This window comes from Aphidius gifuensis, linkage group LG3 (assembly GCF_014905175.1).
Source record: "Aphidius gifuensis isolate YNYX2018 linkage group LG3, ASM1490517v1, whole genome shotgun sequence".
NCBI lineage: Eukaryota > Metazoa > Arthropoda > Insecta > Hymenoptera > Braconidae > Aphidius > Aphidius gifuensis.
This window is the reverse complement of record NC_057790.1, coordinates 8,703,410-8,723,262: the sequence shown is the minus strand read 5'-3', so window position 1 is coordinate 8,723,262 and position 19,853 is coordinate 8,703,410. Positions and strand designations below refer to the sequence as shown.

At 28.5% G+C, this 19,853-nt stretch overlaps 1 protein-coding gene and 1 non-coding gene across 4 annotated transcripts in view; one reads left to right on the top strand and one right to left on the bottom strand.

Moving 5' to 3' along the window:
* Nucleotides 1–10,842, bottom strand: part of LOC122851866 (paired box protein Pax-6-like) — a 52,153-nt gene extending 41,311 nt beyond the window's left edge. Inside the window, exons 1-2 of one of the 3 annotated variants that reach the window (XR_006373747.1) lie at nucleotides 10,638–10,840; nucleotides 7,432–7,549 (exon numbers count right to left, since the gene is read on the bottom strand). Coding sequence is in view for 2 of the 3 variants with exons in the window: in XM_044151355.1 (XP_044007290.1) it covers nucleotides 7,432–7,444 (13 nt within the window). In the remaining variant the exon portion in view is untranslated. Of the gene's footprint in view, nucleotides 1–7,431; nucleotides 7,550–10,637 lie in introns of all 3 variants that reach the window. The other 2 variants (XM_044151355.1, XM_044151354.1) reach the window with 2 other exon arrangements.
* Nucleotides 10,843–15,390: 4,548 nt separating this feature from the next.
* On the top strand, nucleotides 15,391–15,509 carry LOC122853598. Its single transcript, XR_006373935.1, has one exon. It is a non-coding gene; the product is annotated as a 5S ribosomal RNA (ribosomal RNA).
* Nucleotides 15,510–19,853: the final 4,344 nt, after the last annotated feature.

Genomic DNA, 19,853 nt, shown 5'->3' with positions numbered 1-19,853 from the left:
GTCATAATATTTACTAATGTTTACCCTCCTTTTAACAGCAAAAAATAAATAAAAAAAAAAAAAATATAATGAAAATACAATTCAAATTTTCAGGGATTTATACATTAACAAATGTTTTTACTATTTTGAGTTTACTCAATTTTGAAAAAAAGATATATCCATAGCACTTGTTTTATATTATACAAGGGATGAAAATGAAAGTCTAGATGTATGCTAAAAGAAGAAGAAAAAAAAGGGTGAAATCCGTTGACGCTTGGAAAAAGAGTCGCGACTTTTTGCATTCTCGGATGAAAGATGCCGTCGGGGTTTAATGCAAAATAAAAAGAATAAACATGCATTGGATGTTGAAAGTTGAAGTAAAAGTTAAGTTAGAGGGGTTGAAAAATATAAAACTTCATATCGCTGACGTTGTATTTAAAACATATCGAAAAAAAAAACAAATAAAAATCATTGCAGTTTAGCGATTCAGGATAAAATATTCGAGTCATTTTTAGACTTACATAAACAACCATTAATCGTCATTAAAAATACTTATATTCCTGATATAAATGATACTTCGAATCGATCTCAAATTGACTCATTATATATGATAATATATATATATATATATATATATATATATGTATATATACATGTTATACCTCGATCATCTGCGTCAATTTTCTATTTTGAAATAAGAGCTATTTTTGATTCTAAAGGAAATAAGCTTAATTTTTTTAGATTTTTTTCAATATTTTTTAAAAGCAACAACATTTAAATATCACGATTTTTGCAATTTTCAAAAAATAATCATTTTTTTCTGAATTTTTTCACAGAATCAAGTATACACACACAAGCATTTTTAGCAATAATAAAATTTTGGTAGAAATAAAAATTTCTTTTACATTTATTTTCTAAATTTTTTTTTTTTCAATCAAAAAAATTCTTTTCCAGAAAAAATTTTTTTTAAAATGAATATAATTTTATAAAATATGCTTTATTTAAAAAATAAAATAAAACTATATTTTCCTTGTAAATTTTCGTTTTGCACTTTGAAAGTTTTTTTGCGAAAATAAAAATTTCTAAAGATAAAAAATATTTATATTTCTATATCTAGTTTTGCTGTGATCAAAATGCGTATTATGTACCTGATTCTGTGAAAAAAAAAATTCAGAAAAAAAAAATGGTCCTTTTTGAGAAATTGTAAAATTGTATATTCAAGATGATTTAGTCTTTAAAACAGCTTAAAAAATTTAAAAATTATAGGCTTAATATATATATAAAAATAACCAAAAGGGCGGTTCATATTGAAATATATATATATATGCATTATGAATTATATGTATATATACATGTTATACCTCGATCATCTGCGTCAATTTTCTATATATACAAGCTAAGAAACTCAAGAGACATATTTATAATGAATATAAAAAAGAGTATTGTAAATATGACTTGATTATTTTTAATTTAAAGATTGAAATTTTATTAAAAATTCAACAACCATGGCAGAAATTAAAACTGCTCGAGTTTATATTCAACAGTATAAAAATATCTATAATCATAAAATATACTGTTCACAGGGTATTTTTGATGTAAAAAAGTATACAAAAGTATTACACTGAAAAAAGCATTTAAAGAATAAAATTTTTGGAATATAAAAATTTCTCTATATATAATAACAAAATAATTTTCAAACAATTCAAAATTTTTTCAATCAAAATACTGAATGAAGACAAAAAAAAATTGTTCTTTAATTAAAAAACTATTTTATTATTTTAGGAAAGTATATTTTTGAATGCCAAAATTTTTCTTCTCAAACAAATATTTTTTTTTCAGTTTCGTTGCTCCAAAAAAAAAAAGTATCGATTGTCGAATATTCATCTATTTTTGCTATAGATTTAGAATTGTATATTTTATATCTAGTTATAAGCTGAACTTTAGAAATACTTAAGCTTATAATAAGCTCTAATAAAATAAATGAAATATTTAAATTCGTTTATCTCTATAAATTTATCTGTATACTTATATTTTTATAATTTTTTAAATTGTATTTTATTTTTTATTTTGTTTAGCTACAGAAAATTTTAGTTTAAAATATTGCGTATAGGCATATGATATATATATATAAATATAATACCCCCAGGGCGGTTCTGTTTGAAGAGAAAATTTTACAGTTGAATGAATATCGCACGAATTTCACTGAGAGTACACAGTCTATCTCTCTTTGTGGAAAATTCATAACGCATATACCCGAAAAATCATTGAATCAATACTTTGCAAAAATAAAACGATAAAAGCAGGGGATGGAAAATAGACGGGGCTGAAGAAAAAGAAAAAAATAAAAAAAATTGTCAAAAAAAATAAAAATAAAAAAGTGTAAAAAAATATTTAAGAGGGCCGGAAAAAAACTAGAGGCAGAAAATGAAAAAAGAAAGAGGGTGGGTCGATCTTTGATGCTGAGATTTCTTAACGGCGCTTCAGTCAGGTTCTCTAAATTTTTTTTTTTTTTTTTTTTTTTTATAAACCTTTTTTTTACTCACGATGAAAAAGGAATAAAAGTAGAGAACGTGCTACTGCAGAGGATGGTGGCGGCATTTCTGTCGCCAGCAGTTACGAATTAATTGAATAAGAGTCGTCAAGAAGCACTTTCTTCTACCTTTAACCGACGGTTCAAAGAAAATTTAATAAAAAAAACTGTTAAATAAATCGTTAAATTTAAAAAATACATTTTTTTAAATTTATTTACTTTGATGTTTTTAAATAGTAATTGAATAGAAAAAAAGTTATATAGAAACGAGACAATTGCTGAAGCAACTGATCCTCCTCTGCGCAGAAATTTTTATCATTCATTTATGCATTTTCAAAATTTTTTATTGATTGATGTTTCTATAGTGTTTTGATTTTTTTTCCTACAGTTTTTTTTTTGATAAAGTTCAATCTCTTAGAGATCTCTTTCAAGTCTTGTTTGTGAGATTGATATAGAGATTTCGAAATATCTTTTATGTTACAAGGGCAGTGGGAACAATGTGTGAATTTCCAAAGCGCAAGAGGGGTAGTGCGCTTTTTAGAAATTCACACATTATTACCACTGTCCCTAGTAACTTATAAAATAGAGGATTGGCCACATGTGCCCAATCAGAGAGCCCGCTCACAACTCATTTGGAGGGGAAACACTCGCCAAGGCTCGTGCTTGCCCCTCCAAATTCGTTGAGAGCACACTCTCTGAGTGGGCACTTGTAACGAAATATACTATTTTTCATTAATTCTAAAATTTTTTGAAATGTTCAAGAGACAAATTAGATATATTGAATTTTTTTTATAATTTTTTGAAATCTCTAGTTTGTCTTTCAAACATCTCTCAAAATTTTTTAGATATTTTATACGAAAAAAAATAAAAAATTTTAAAAATGGATACTGGTACCGCTTTCATAGCACACTTGAAAATTGAACTTTTCGAAACTCCAGTGCACACTGAAAGAAATTTTCAGCTGCAGTAACCAGAATTTGGACCGCTATAGAAGAAGGAACCAATTGGTTAGTCATTGGACAGCTATCCAGAATAAATTGTGTGTGAGGAACTGATTACGTTGTGTGTGAAACCCGTAATGTCTCCGTATTTCCCGTTAATTTCCCCGTATCGGTGCCAATAACGATTTCGATTTTTATATGCAAGCAGGACTCCTATAGCCCAATTACGGCATTAACAATTATTCAAAACAAAAAATATGTACACAGATTGTATAGGTATTAAAAAGACGTATTAAAAAGGTATTAAAAAAGGTATTAAAAAAAAGGTATTAAAAAGACCTATAGGTATTAAAAAGACGCTTTTTTTGGTTCTAATATAAAGTGTCTACAGCTCTTGAAACAAAAAAAAAAAAAAAAAGTGTAATTTATCAATTTTTTGAATATGTACATTTCTTATGTAAACCAATGAAAAAGAGATGAATAAATTTGATTGATTTTTTGAGAAATTGTGTCTGTGTGTCGTGTCTTGATTCGATGATCCAGCGTTAACTTAACGCTATTCACCCCAATGGTCACGCGCACTCGGTCAGATAACTCGGGCGATTTTCAAGCATCCTGAACGTGCGCTCCTGAGAATCATATCCATTCACCCGTATCTATATATATATACATTTGTACGTATTCTACTTGGTTCGTCGACGCGAGACTCTATATCTTAAATGTTTACTCACTTGTGGATTCACTCGATTTTTTAACTTGCTCGTTTATTTAACGTCTCAACGATCTTACTTGACAAATATATTTCTGAATATATAATTTATAAAAAAATTAATTTATTAAGTTTTTTTAAAATTATCAATCGTATCGATGTATATCTATATAAAGAATTTAGAGTTTTCAAAATCTCTTCTAAATCTCGTTTGTGACGGATTTAGATTTAGACAGATAGCGATTTTTCAGAGACAAATTGAAGAAGAATTGAAGAAAAATTAGAGACAAATTAGAGATAAATTGAACAAGTTAACAACGAATAACTTTTTGAACTTTTTTTTCAATAAATATCTACTTGCACCGACTTCGACTCGACGTTTTTTTTACATATGGATTCTAAGATTGACCTAAATATGTGTGAATAAATTCTCTTAATTCAATAATAACACAATTAAATAAATAAACATTTAATTTTTGAAATTCAACAATATCTACCTGCACCAGCTTTAACTCCGACCTTAAGTCCGACTCTACGTTTTTTTTTATCTGTTCTGTCACTGCAGGGAAATTTTTATATCGCCTCTAATTTTTCTTCAATTCTTCTTTAATTTGTCTCTGAAAAATCTATATCAGTCTCACAAACGAGATTTAGGAGAGATCTTTATGAGATCCCAAAAAGACTTAATTATTATAATTGAATAAGACAAAAAATATTAGTAAAATATAAGATTTCAATATCTCTGTTTGATCTCTGGGGAATTTCTCTATTTTAGCTCGAACTGACATCGATTTATAAGCCTTACGTTCAGGTTAAGGTGGGGAATCTACCCTCCCGTGTAGGAATCGCCAAGCATGGAAACACGGCCATACACTGGCCGATAAACGGCAGCCCATGATTGGTAGCCAAGCAAGGGCCATTAATGGGATATACTTGGCAAACGATCGGTCCATTATTGTGTTGCCAAGATTGGCAGTCTTGTCTTGGCCAACGTCTGGCCATTAATTGGCTGGCCATTCAATGGCTGCCATTCATCGGCCAATTCATGGTAAATGCATTACTGGCCATTCAATGGCTGCCATTCATCGGCCAATTCATGGTAAATGCATTACTGGCCATTTAATGGCTGCCGTTCATTGGCCGATCCTTGGCAAATTCATAGCTGGCCATTTAATGGCTACTGTTCATCAGCCAATTCATGGCAAATTCATGGCTGGTCATTAATGGCTATCGTTCATCGGCCAATTCATGGCAAATTCATGGCTGGCCATTTAATGGCTACCGTTCATCGGCCAATTCATGGCAAAAAAAAAACAAGACAATAGAAAAAAAAAAATCAACAATGGAGCATTAAAATTAAATGAATAAATAAATATATTTGTATTTGAATAATCATCTTCAAAAAAGTCTACCAAGTCTACGAGTGAACTTAATTACTACAAGAGAACAAAAAACTTCCAATATATATATATCGCGCTCGTGGCTCAGTTAGTTAATGCATAGGTTTAGTGTAGGTTTAGGTTTTCGGTCGAAAGTTCGTGCCCAGCGAGAGACAGGAAAAAAAAAACATTTATTATAAAAAAAACAGAGTTGGACTCGATAATCTATATATGCAATTGAAAAAAGAAATATTTTTTTTATTTTTATTTATAAAAATAATTGATTTCGCAAGTAATGGGCCGATCTTGGCAAATGTTAATGGGCCAATAATGGCAGCCAATATATTAGAATGGTGTAACGCGCCAGGCCCGGCGTATGAGTGGCCCATTAATGGCAGAATTTCGCCATGCATCGGCCGTTGCATGGCCGTGTTGTAGTCTCCTACACGGGCTGCACCGAGGTGTAAATGAAAGCTCAAGTGGTCGTTTACAAAACAATATATATATATGGATATGATTTAAGTAATCAATGCATTATTTAAACGTTCCCGGGATAAAAATTTCAAGTATATACGGAGAAAGTCTTGAAGTCTGAAAAAGTATGGAAAAACTATATTGATAGTATGGAAAAAGACCTGAAGAAGTACGAATTTAAAAACGAAAGTATTATTTTGATTGAATGTCTTAATTTCGGTCTAAAAAAGTCCTGATAATCAGGACAAGGTATTTTTTTTGTCAAGTCATTCAAATTTGGTCTGGAAAAAGTGTTTGAATTTAAGACTCTGATCTGATGGATATACGTTGTGAACACTGAAAAGTTCCGAAAAGGTCTTGAAATTCCGTACCTTTTCGAAGTAATTTCCAAAAGACTTATTTTTCCATACTTTTTTAGGACTTTTAAAAAGTCCTGACAAAGTAGTGATATTGGCAACCATCAGAATTGGTCTTATTTTCACCAAACTTACTCTAAATCTTATTTTTCAAGACTTTTTCCGTACCTAAAATTTTTATCCTGGGTTGTTGAGACGCATAATCGAACACTCATAATGTATATTGTTTGACCATTAATTATTTTTTTTAGTTTCTCAGATGAAAAAATCGAGTCATTTTGCAGGTGAAACAATTTTGTGTTTCTGAGTATACCGTTAAAAGTATATTTATAAAAAGATGAGAGGTATTCGATGATCCCTAAAAAAAAAAAAAAAATTGGGGTACCAAAATACTTTTTAAACCTTTTTAAAAAACTTCAGAGTCAATCGTATTTTAGAATCAATCCTCGAGCTTCTCACTTATACCTTTCGAAATTCCAATAAAATATCCAAAAATAATTTAAACACTAGAAGACATCAAAAATACTTCTCAAATGCTTGATTTTATTTCCCCTCGGATATTCAAGAATATTTCTTTGAGTGTCTCAAACAAGACTTGGAGTGAGATTTTGATGAGACATCACAGGAATCTCTCTGTGATTTAAAATTTTCAAAATTTTTGTTTTTTAAAAAAAATAAATCTTCAAAAGTTTAGGTTCATGTGCATTTTTTCAAATATATATTAAACTTCTGAATATCAGTGTGAATATTTAGAGTATGTTTTTAATATTTACTTCATACAAAAGGTATTTCTAAAACTATTTTTTGATAGCAGACTTCTTTCGAATTGTTTTTTTAGTAGCATATATATAGCAATCCTCTTTTTAGAACCTATCTCTTTATTTAATACTGAAAAAAGACTCAAATTTTATCTCGAGTTATTTAATAATATAAAGCTGTATTTTATTATTAATTTTTTTTTTTTGTTTTCTATAATATACCTATACTTATATCTTAGTAAGAAAACCGGAAAGTTTGAAATGTTAGAGTATTGAAATAGAATTAAAAAAAAGGATTTATTTACCTTTGTGGGCCATATCATCAGCGACTGACAGGAGGCCAGTGGCGCCCGGCCATGGAGCGACCGCAGCGCCCAACTGCTGCGAAGGTAAAATCTTCAGGCTTTTGATCACTATACGTCACTGAAAACAATTAAAAATAAAAATAATAATTAAAAATAAATATATAATCATTTGAATTTTAATCAATCCAATTTAATCGATATTAAATCACCAAAATGATACTTAAAAAATATAACGATACATTTATATTATTTATTAAGTATATTTTTACATTAGTCAAAAGACACAGATATGTATATATATATAAAATTTTAATAAAAGTCGACCTTGGTTAATCGCAGCTGTGTCAATCGTTGACACTTGAAACAAGTTGCGTACTTTGATCTCAACCCAACTCAAAACTAAAAACCTTTTTACAAGTTCACTGAACCTTCGTAGAAAATAAAATTTAAAAAAAAATAAATTTAAACACAAACATACAAATTTACAAAAAGAAAAACATTTTTTTGTCTTTTATATACTAATTAACACATGTCTTTTTTTTTATTTCGGCGACTGAATTTGAAGATTGATTTCAAGTGTGTCAATTATACTCTTATATATTGCTGTAATTCGATTGCAGTACTAGTACACCATAATTAGTGACTACTCAAAAGTCTAAATATAAAAAGAAAATGGAAAAAAAATTTTAGAGTGGAAATCCCTCGTAACAATACCAATTAAAATTGTTTTCAAATATATATATTTTAAAAAATATTAAAAATAACTGATTGAATTAAGTAAAAAAAGAAAAAAATATGTATTTTTATTTATTTTTCTGATAAAAGTTATATTTTTTTCAGCCAAAATGTGTGCAATAAAAAAATTTATATCTATATCTATATAATATTTATATAAAAAAAAAATAAAAAATAAGTTGCAGAGTAAATCACTGGGCGTATTGTACGAAGGGGATTACCTCGGATTATGCCCGAGCGAGCGCAAACAGGATCGCGCCGGCTTGTGTTTACAAGACGCCAAGCTGTCGATTTAGCGAACACGCCCCACTTCTTTTTTTTTTAGCTCATTTTTAACCTACACATACGTTTAATAAAAATAGTAATGTTAATAATAATGATTATAATAGTATTTATCGTATCTAGACATTCATAAATACAAAATATTATTTCAAACTCACAATATCTAATTAAATTAAAAAAAAATTATCTCTTAAAAATTATTATTATTATTATTATTGATATTATTACTATTATTATTATTTTGGAATTTTTATCTCAAGTTGTCAAGTTAAATTCTCTTGCATTTCGATTGGTACAATAATTTGATTTTTTTTTTTTTTTTTAACGTCTCATTGAATTCTGATTGGAAAACCACGAGGCATGTGGCAGTTTTGATTTTTTAATATTTATTATCTTGAGTGTGAATTTTTTTTTTTTTTTATTCTTTTTATCAACAATATATTATGCATAAAGAATTTGTCCTCGATTTTTTTTTTCTGAAAAAAATACCTCAAAATGTATATAGATGGTTTATATTTCTATAAAACCACAGCTGTATACTTTTATTTCATCGATAAAAGAAAAAAAAAAAATTATGTCAAGCTATTTTTAGAGGTCATTATCTAAAGATTGTCATTTAATAATATTTTTTTTTTACTTGTATTAAATCAAACGGAATATCATATACATTCAAAATAACCTTATAGATTGTATAAAAATCAGTCTTTTTTATTTTAAATTGATTCTAAATGACTATAAGATAAGTATAGCATAGATAGATAAAATAATTATGTTTCTAGCCATATTATTATCGGTGTAAAATAATATTTTCTTAATTTAAACAGCTGACTTTTTGACAAACTTTTCTGTTGTTTTTGTCAATTAGAATAACTACTCGTGCGTATAATAAACACTTCTATATATATATATATACAAGTTAATTAAAAGAAAATGAGTAACAAATATACATTATTTTTACTCATCATATATACAATGAAAATAGTTGTGAATTTACCAACTGAAGGAAAACGTCATTAAGATAAATTTCATCAGAGCAAAGTTTATAATACAATATTGCGAACAGGCTGAAAGAGGAATCTATTGTATATCATGAGGATGTATAATAATGTGTAGATAATATGGTAAATGCTTCGTGCTCATGGGGGATGAAGTTGAGCCATTACAGTTATGTTTTATACTTGAGTCAGGTATATGTACCCAAAATATACATGACATTCTTCAACCCTTCATCAGTTTAACTCAGTAAAAGTCAGACGGAAACGTGATATTAATTAGTTGTCAGTCAAAATTTTAATAAATATATATATACTTCCGTAAAATATAATTTTTAATTGGTCTATTCTTTTTGTATAAGTTTAAAGTGAGACCGTCTGTAAACATTTTTTTATTATATGGAGACATTTTTTTATTTTTACACATTTGAATGGAAAAAATATTTGTTTTCGATAACGCAAAAAAAAGTTTAGATTAGTAAATTCTCGATGATATACATTTATATTCAAGTATTAGTTTGATGAAATCTTTATAAAGGGATGAAATTTTTCTCCTCAGAACTCTATCTGAGTCTCCGGGCAGTATTTAAATCCTCTCTATCACTCTCTAGCACTATGTGAAGAATCTCTCACTATCTCTACGTTGTCTTAATATCTAATTACCATTTTTTTTTTTCAATGTTAAAAATATTTAAACCAGTCACCCTAAAATGATTTGATAGAACTTGTAGAAGATCAAATTTTAAATAATTGTTTATTTTATTTTCTTCAAGTTTATTAATACATATATATAAGAAAAATTGACTATTTTTTTTTATGGGAACTAAAGGATAATAAAGATTTTTTTATATCATTATATGCATATGGGTTATTTTAAATTTCAAGCTTTAAAAAATCTACAGGGGGTATCTTTCGGAGCCTTGGCATGCTCGATTGAAGTACCAAAAAAGAGTCACAGCGGGGTTGTATTTTTTTATTTTTTTTGCAAGAGCTGATCCGTCGGGACTTCTCAAGTCTGTGTATATATGCTATATTATATATTTCAAAAACCCCGGGCAATTTCCCATATTCAATACATTTAGGGATATAAAAAAAAATAAAAAAGAAAAAAACAACGTTGTTCGGATTTTTCTAAAGAGTTTGTCATTGATCTCATAATAAAAGAAAAATAAAAAAATCAAAATTATGAAAACTCACCAAGATTTGCCGGCGGCAGTTTTTCAGCACTTATCAGATTCCTCAACAATTATTCACTGTCAATAGAAGAGAAAAAAAAAAAAAAATAATAATAATTTTTAAAATCTATAACTTGAAATCCACTAATGAAAATACTCCAAAGTTTCACACAAATTTTTTATTAAAATTTTTTTGTTTTTTATTTTTAAATAATAAATAAATAATTTGCAATATAAATATAAATATTTTTTTTCTTAATTTTTAAAATCAGCAAATTGAAAAAAAATTAAAATAAATAAATTTTATAATAAACATTTTATATCATTAATTACTTAATTAAGATAAATAAAATAAATAAATAATCGTGCACATAAAAATATCCGATTGTTGACGGTTACAATAACGATAACTTGAAATATAATTTTAACTTAAAACTCCGTAATAACGTAGAGACACGGAGTCGCGTGGCGTTTTGGCGCGGACGCGAACAAACCAAGTGAAATATTTTGGAATAAAAGTCACCTCAACAAAATCATAGACGCATGGAAAAGAGAGAGTGAGAGAGAGAGAGAAAGCGAGACTGAATCAAACCCGCCCTCTTGTCTCACACTGCAACATCTAAAATATAAATTGTAATGTGTGTGCGAGAAGTTTAGATACTTGCTGTGAATGTGTATATGATTGTTTGTCTTTGTCTGTTGCTCACGTAACACAAACACGACAGTAGTGAGTGTTGGTAGGGTAGTGGAATTTGTTAACCAATAGGATCAAAATTTGTGACCCCCACTTTTCATTTTATAAGAGAAGTGGGAGATGGATAAGAGAGCAAGAGGGGAAGAATAAATGCGCCCCGGCCTACGTGACATCATCGATTCTGAATGGTGGAGATGCTCAACCGCGCGGAAGGGACTATTGGGGGCGCTCATACAGCATTTAAGAGAAAAGGGCGCACGCGCGATATTTCTTCAGCATGAAATAAGGGTTGGAAAGAGGATACAGTCTGTATCATACAGACGAAAAAGTCCACAAAAATATACGGTGGCAGATGGAAACCGACCTGCGGCCCGTCTGCTTCGTTTGGTGTTGGTTTTTTTCTTTTTCTTGGCTACATTTCTTTATCATCTAGGATGTTTCGAGTTTTTTGATACTCGCGGGAATAAATATTTTTTTCAAAATATTTTTGAGGAATTTAAATCATTATTTTTTTTGTTTTATATACGTATATATAATACGTACTCACTGAAAGTCTCTCAACCTCAATATACATATATGATATGATACACTTCTCTTTTTTTTCATTTTTCTATGTATTTTTTTTTTTTTTTTGAGGGTAGGAATTTATATGAATATGAAATGAAATGATTCGTGGATAATACGGAATTTTTGGGTATTTAAAAAAAAAATAATAAAATATGGCTTTTATTAAAATATCTATATATAAAGCTGATGAATTTTGTCGCAACAGAAGAGACGCAGCATATCGGCACAGGTTATTAAAATATAATTGGCGTTTGTCCCCCCTTGTGCAAAACGTTATCTAGTCACGCGTGCACTACTATAGGGAGAAATGAGGAAAAGACGGGGGTGCGAGACCGTGTTATTCACGCCAGAGTGCGCCACGGGTGACTCACCCTTAGCCACCCTCTCTCGTGTGTGTGTCGTTGTCTTTTTTTCTCAGAAAATATAATAAAAAATAAAAATTCACCAATATATCTCTGTAATAATACATTGAAATATTTTTTTTTAGAGAACTGGATTTTCTCGAAAATTATTATGACAATAAAAAATGAAATTATCATTCGAAAAAAATTGAATTTTTTTGAAAATATTAGACAAAAGTGCAACGGTATCAAATATCGAAATTTAAAGAGTACTTGGAAACGTGCAACATTCATGCCAGTTGAGATGAAAAAAAAAAAAAAAAAGTGGCCCAAGTTGACCCTTAAGAACCCTCAATATATTTTAACACGTGTCGTTACAAGAACCTACTTCAATGCAACAATAAAATTACATTTTTTTTATTTTGATTTAAAAATATTTTCAATATCATTATACACAGTGAATTGACACTAAGCAGTATGGGCAGGTCAGACAGAATCGAAAAATTTTGAATTATCAAAAGTCACTGTATATATTCGAAAAATTGTAAAACAAAAAATAAATAGAATTGTATGTATAATATGTGTATTGTGTATAATGATTATTTCAGTAAATAAATTAGTTGAGAAAATTAAAAAACAGTAACAAAATTGAAACAGTACTTTTAAAGTATTTTTTAATAAATTTTTTAAATAACAGTAAGTTTGTATATATGAAACAAGTATTTGAAGATGTATTATTTAGAATTTTCTCGTTTACGTCACCCCCACAAAGGGATGATTCGGTGACAAGGAAAAAGGGGCAAAAAATAAAGAGGGGTTACTTCAAGGAATCCCCACGTAGTCACTGGCAATGTGAATTCAGCTTTAGGGTATCCACGCGGTTGGAAGTAACGCGTTTCGATTTTGCGTTTGTTCACTTACGCGTGAATCCAACCAAGGTCAAGTCACTAACCGTTTCTAAGGATTTTCCCCAATTCTTATTACATTCAAAATATCTCAAAATATATTCATAATATATACAAAATACAATAAAACGTTAATTTAATTTTTATATAATAATAATAATTTTTTTAAATATACATTATTTATATTTTTCCTTTTTTTAATTTTCATTTATAATTTATTCAACGAAAAAAAAAAAATAAAAATAGAAAAAAATAGTCATTTAGCATTTTTTCAGAGCAATTAATTTCGAATGTAGGTCAATAAGTTGATCATAAAAAATTTATGAGAAAAAAAAATTATTTTTCCAAAGAACGAGGATTTATAAAATCAAAAAAAAATATTATCATTTTGATATGAAATCTTGAGCATTTGCGTGACCTAATTTATTAATGAAAAAAAAACATTATTATTATGAAAATAAATTTAAAAAATCAATATTACGAAATTTAATTGATTATTCAGTGTATTTCAAATATTTGTCGTAATGAAGATCACGTAATATAAAACGTTTGATCTACAAAAAAAAAAAAAAAATAAATAAAAAACAAGCAGAGTATCATATAAAAATTTATGTAAATATAATATTAATGAGCGGTTTATAAAAATTCTGAATCTAGTTGCAACTGATCCAACAAAACATAAAAATAATAAACGTAAAAAAAAAAAAAAAATAATAATTCAGATGTAAAAATAATTATATTAAGTTATTATAAGTTTAAAAAATTATCTAACTTTTGTCTGGCCTTTAAAAAAAAACGAATTTTTTAACCAAAAAGTAAATCAGTGCTTTTATAAACTTTAAATATACACTGAAAAAGCTATATTTGTTGAATTTTTCTGTATAAAAATGTTTTCATATAAAATAATAAAACATGTTTTTAATTGATAAAAATTTTTTTTTGTTTCCATCAAATTTTTTTCGATTTAGAAAATTTTTAATTAAGACGAGATAATAATATTTTTCCAATCAAAAAATTATTTTATTACTTTATAGAAAAATATTGTTACCCGACAGAATTTTTCTTTCTCAAATAAAAATTAAAAAAAAAAAAAAATTTTTTTTCTATTATGACTATACGATCAATTTAAAAGAATATAGAAAATAGAAATAGATTATTTCAGATTTAAAAATATTGTTAAAAAATAATTAACTAAATCATCTGTTTTTTTTTTTTTTTTCTCAATTTCTAAAAGATTTTTTCTATTCGAAAAAAGAAAAGTTTTGTGTTGACTTTGAATTGTAAATGAATTTTGGAAATTTTGTTTAGGGTATTTTTATTTTTTACTTTTATGTGTTACACTTAAAATTTTTAGAAAAAATTCTCCAGCATATATAAATCAAAAACTTGGAGGACAAAGCAAACAAATTAACAAGTAGGAGTCGCTTGTTTATTATTGGGTGGGTACAATTTAACCACGCCTTTGTCAAGTTAACCCACCAATAGGATTTTTAACTCAACAAAATTTCCCCTCTTGCATCACTACCCAATCTCCCACCTGGGCTAAATATAAATTCCCCCCTTGAAATACTTGCTTGTACAGTATAAAAAATAAAAATGTACATATACGCACAAATACATACATTGGATTAAATATATATATTTTTTTATCTATCTTTTTTTATTGTATTTCACTTTATATTATATCTTTTTTATTTTTCTTCAACTCGTGACAACACGTTTCTACGTTTAGTATTGCGGTATCGATGATGACATTACACACTAAGCTTGAACATGCAACAGGCGTCTCGTGTTATTCTGCTTTATATTTAACTATGATTTCTTGGATTTTTTAAAACTTCCATTGACCAAAAATCAAACTTCAAAAAAACCATAAGATTTCAATAGGAATTTCGTATAGCCTTTAACTAAAATAAATTGGAGATATTTTTTTTCTTTTTAAATAGAAAGTGAGTGGAAGACACATGTTGTAAGCTGTTGTTAATTATCAACTGCAAAATATTCCTGTAACGAAAAAAAAAAAAAAACTGTTTCGTGAAGCTAAGTACTTGATTGCAACGAGATTTTTCAAAATTAATTTTCATTTTGCTCATCTTAAGAAAACATTGAACTATAGTTACAACCAAAGTCACCGACTGAGTTTATACCAAGCAGGGTTTGACTTTCAAATTTTTGCCAAGACAATAGAATTGACGTACACCTTACGTTCATACTCGGTATAGACAAATGGTCGTAATTGTTTTGGAAAATGCTATATCGTAATCTTCAGATAACGACCATATCACGATGAAAATACCAGTTCTCGTCTGATCACTGAAGTCAAGCATCGTTGAGCGTGGTTAGTACTTGGATGGGTGACCGCTTGGGAACACCACGTGTCGTTATCTTTTTTTTTTTTTTTTTTTTTATTTTGTTGTATTTAATTGTTAACTTTGAGAATGTAAGGTTGTAACTTTTTGGTGAAAACTACGAAATTTTTGAACTTCTGGAGCATCTCTCTCAAGCGTAAAAAAAATTTTTTTCAGGAAATCTATGGCTGATTCTCCCAAGACTCATTTTTCATGTCTCCTATTATATACTTTTTTTTTATTACTTAACAATAATTTTTCGTTTTTTTATTTATCTACATATTGACAAACCAAATTTTGAAAATACAGTCTAGAATGAGCCATATAGATGTGGCATTATTTTGGATATTAAAAAATATTAATTGATAAAACAAAATAAAAAATAAAAAAAAAAAAAAAAAGATAACGACACGTGGTGTTCCCAAGCGGTCACCCATCCAAGTACTAACCACGCTCATCGATGCTTGACTTCAGTGATCAGACGAGAACTTTTTTTTTTTTTTTATAAATAAATCTTTATTTAATTAACAAATGAGTACTATTACATATCTAATTACTATATATATGTATAAAAGTACAAAACAATGTATCTGTATGTTGTGTAGTGACAACTTAACTTAAATTTTAGGTATAAATCTACTGTTATCACATCTTATGCATCAATTTATGTTGTGATTTTTACATGTTTGGTTTCATTTATTATATTATTTAATATTCTTCGATTGCAGTTATGTTATTATATTAATTATGAATGAAGTGTAGGAAAATTGTTGATTATTAAAACCTACTTACAGATTTAAGACGAGAACTGGTATTTTCATCGTGATATGGTCATTATCTGGAGACTTTCAAGCTCCAAAACAATTATTACCAGCTCTATTAGTTTTTTTTCTATGTTGATTGCATAAAATAAATACGAAAATTCGATCATAGCTAGATCTAAACTGATCGGATCGAATTTTCGTATTTACTTAGAACGACCATATTCCGTTGAAAACACTAGTTCTCGTCTGATCGATGATGTCACTGCGATCTGAAATACTGTAGAGTGGGTATAAGCAGAGTGAAGCCATAGATGATTTTTACCTCGGAAGTGACGGAACCCTCTTATACCCACTTCATACGGTGAGTTCGGGAGTGACGAAAACCTCTTATACCGACTCCATACGGCAAGCACAAAATGTCGGACTAATGGGACCTCGGTGCAGGCTTCACTCTGCTTATACCCACTCTAAAATACTGTCAACCTCGTTTCCACGTTTCTACGATAACAATATCTGACTGTTGCCTTTACTGTGAGTTGTCTAAAATTTATATTTTCTCTTGATGATAAAAATTAATAAATCACTTTTTTTTATAATTTTTAATTATTAAAAAATATTTGAAAAAATTCATAAGTTGACCAGTTTATGTCCGTCTGAAAATCGAGTCGAGGTGAACTATGAAAAAAATTAGTTTATAAATAAATAATAAAAATATTGATAAAAGTGGTAATAATTTTTTAGTCGAAAAATTATGCCCTGGTTTATGACCTAGTTGATTTTTATATATTAAATGATAAAAAAAAGGTGTTTTTTTTAACTGATGAGTTAAGTAGTTAATAATATATTTACCTAACTTAAAAAAAAATAAACTTTTTTTTTTTTTTTTTTTATCTTTATTTAAAGTCGCATTAACAGCTGAGGTCATGAGCGACTTAGTACATTATTTTAAAATAGTAAAAAAGAAAAAATGATTTACATTGATTGTATTATATTTGATTTTTAGTTTTAGTTTAGTTTTTTTTTTTTTTTTTAAATATCAATTTTACTATTTTTTATAAATTTTAGTAGGTTTGGGTATTCTTTTTTCTCAGATAGTAGAGTCTTGATGTTTGTTGGTAATCTTAGTGAATTTCTAAGTGTTGAAAAATAATTACATTCTGTTAATAAGTGTGTCACAGTGAGATCTTCATTGCAGTGTTGGCATACCGGTGGTTCAGTATTGTTCATCAGGTATTCATGAGTTGTTCTTGTGTGACCAATTCTGAGCCTGGTAATGATACATTGGTCACTTCTATTATAACATGATTCAGTATTTTCCCAAATATTGTTTCTTACTTGATGTAATTTCGTGTCTGCATTGGTCCACAGGTTGTTCCAGCAATTTAAACTTGTTTTTTTAATGAGTTTTTGAATTCTTGTGGTGTTAGTGGTTCATCAAGTCTCATCAAACCAGATGTTATAGCTTTTTTGGCTTCTACGTCAGCTGTTTCATTGCCTGATATACCTTGGTGAGATGGTATCCAGGCAAGATTGATTTTAATATTATTGTTTTTTGCCAACATCTTTATTACCTGTAAGATGATATATGAACAAGTCTATGTTAAAAGTACAATTGGTCCAGGGTGGTATTTTATGTATTGTTTCAACTTTGACTCTCGTGTTTAGTATTGAAGCATACTCTGATTCTTGTAGTATTAATTTAATTCGTCTCGATAGTGGAGCTGGGAGTGACGAGTATTTATTGTAAATATGCTCATTCAGAGTTGGTGGGGGATTTGATAAGCTCCAAGATTCACTTTGGGGAGTTTTCCATGATGTCAGTTGTTTGATACACAACATTTTTCTTCGTATATCAAGTGGTAGTTGCTTTGCTTCAGCCAAGACACTTAGATTTAGGCTACTTTTAAAGGCACCAATTGCATATCGACAGCCCATGGTGTGAACAGGATTAAGAATTTGTTTAGATGATTCTTTAGCTGAGTCATAGATGGTACTACCATAATCAATTTTCGATAAAAATAAACTTATTGTACAGTTACATGATGAATGATTTCTTATTTGAACTAGATTCAACAACTTCTGACTAGATCTAATTTGATAAAACTTGATCTGCACTCAGATCAAACTAGATCACGGGCGAATGAATGTTTAAGAAGACAAATTTTTCTCATGTTCTATAAACACTGCCGTGGTTAAGTAGGTAAGGCTCCGGAACTTCACACCAGAAGCACTGAGTTTAAGTCCAAGTGATGTCAATTATTTATCGTAAAAATATAGAGTTCTTAATTGTATTTCATTAAAACTATAAGAAGAAAAACCAAATTCTTCAATCAAGTATCGACTAATTTGAAATTATTTTAATAAATTTTTATCCAGGTCAAGTCAGATCTAGTTAGACCAAGTCAGATCTAGTCAGATCAAGTCAGATCTGAAATTGTCCAATAATCCTTATCTGGCTTGATCTGGAATATGCCAGATCAAATCTGATCTGATTTGATCTGATGATTTTTCCCTGGGTCACCAAGAGACATTCGCGTGTAGGAATTGCCAAGACTCACAACATCAACCGTTCATCGGCCGTGGTAAATTATTGGGTGGCCAAGTCCGGAAATGTACAATTATAGGCCAAGATTTGGCTCGTTAAAGACTGGCCAGCCTATATGGCTTGCCATTCATCGGCCCAGTAATTGATCTTCGGGTCACCAAGACTGATTATTCCTTATTCTTTCGACATTGTATAGTGAGTGGCTGTATGTATAAATGTATTTAATATTAAAAATTTATAATAATATATAACAGCTACTTATATTTTTTTTTACATATATTTATAGCAACGAAAACTTCAAGAAAAAAAAAAAATTTTTTTTTTAATTATGAAAATACATCCCAGGATGTGACGAAAATAAAACTTTTTATTGATGAATTAGTAACATTGAAGAATTAACACAAAAATAAAAATTTGCACATTACAAATATTAAAAAGTCGTGTTAAGTCAATTTGTTGGAATAGTTGAAATCGTTTCGGCAAAAACTCATGTAAGAATAAATTGTGTTGAAGTCTATTGTTTTCTCGGCAATTTGCGAAAATTCTTTTAGTTTATTTCGAAAATTATGGCTGAGGAATAAATGACGATAGGTAATAACAGTATTCAAATAGATTAACCAACATTAATTCCGTAGCCACACCTTTTCCTTAGCTACTGCTTTTTCTTAGCTACTGCTTTTCCTTGGACATTCTTCATTTATTTTATAAAAAAAATACATGTAAATTTATTTTTTAAAAATACAAATGTCCAAGGAAAAGCAGTAGCTAAGGAAAAGATGTAACTGAGGAAAAGATGTCGCTAAGGGGAAGATGTAGCTAAGGAATTTATGTGGCTAAGGAATTATTTCCTTGAAACATAATTCTTTGGCAACCTTAATTCTTTAGCTACCTCTTTTTCTTAGCTACTGCTTTTCCTTGGACATTCTTCATTTATTTTATAAATGAAATACATGTAAATTTATTTTTTGAAAAAAAAAGGTCCAAGAAAAAGCAGTAGCTAAGGAAAAGATGTAGCTAAGGAATAAATGTGACTAAGGAATTATTTCCTTGAAACATAATTTTTTGGCAAGCTTA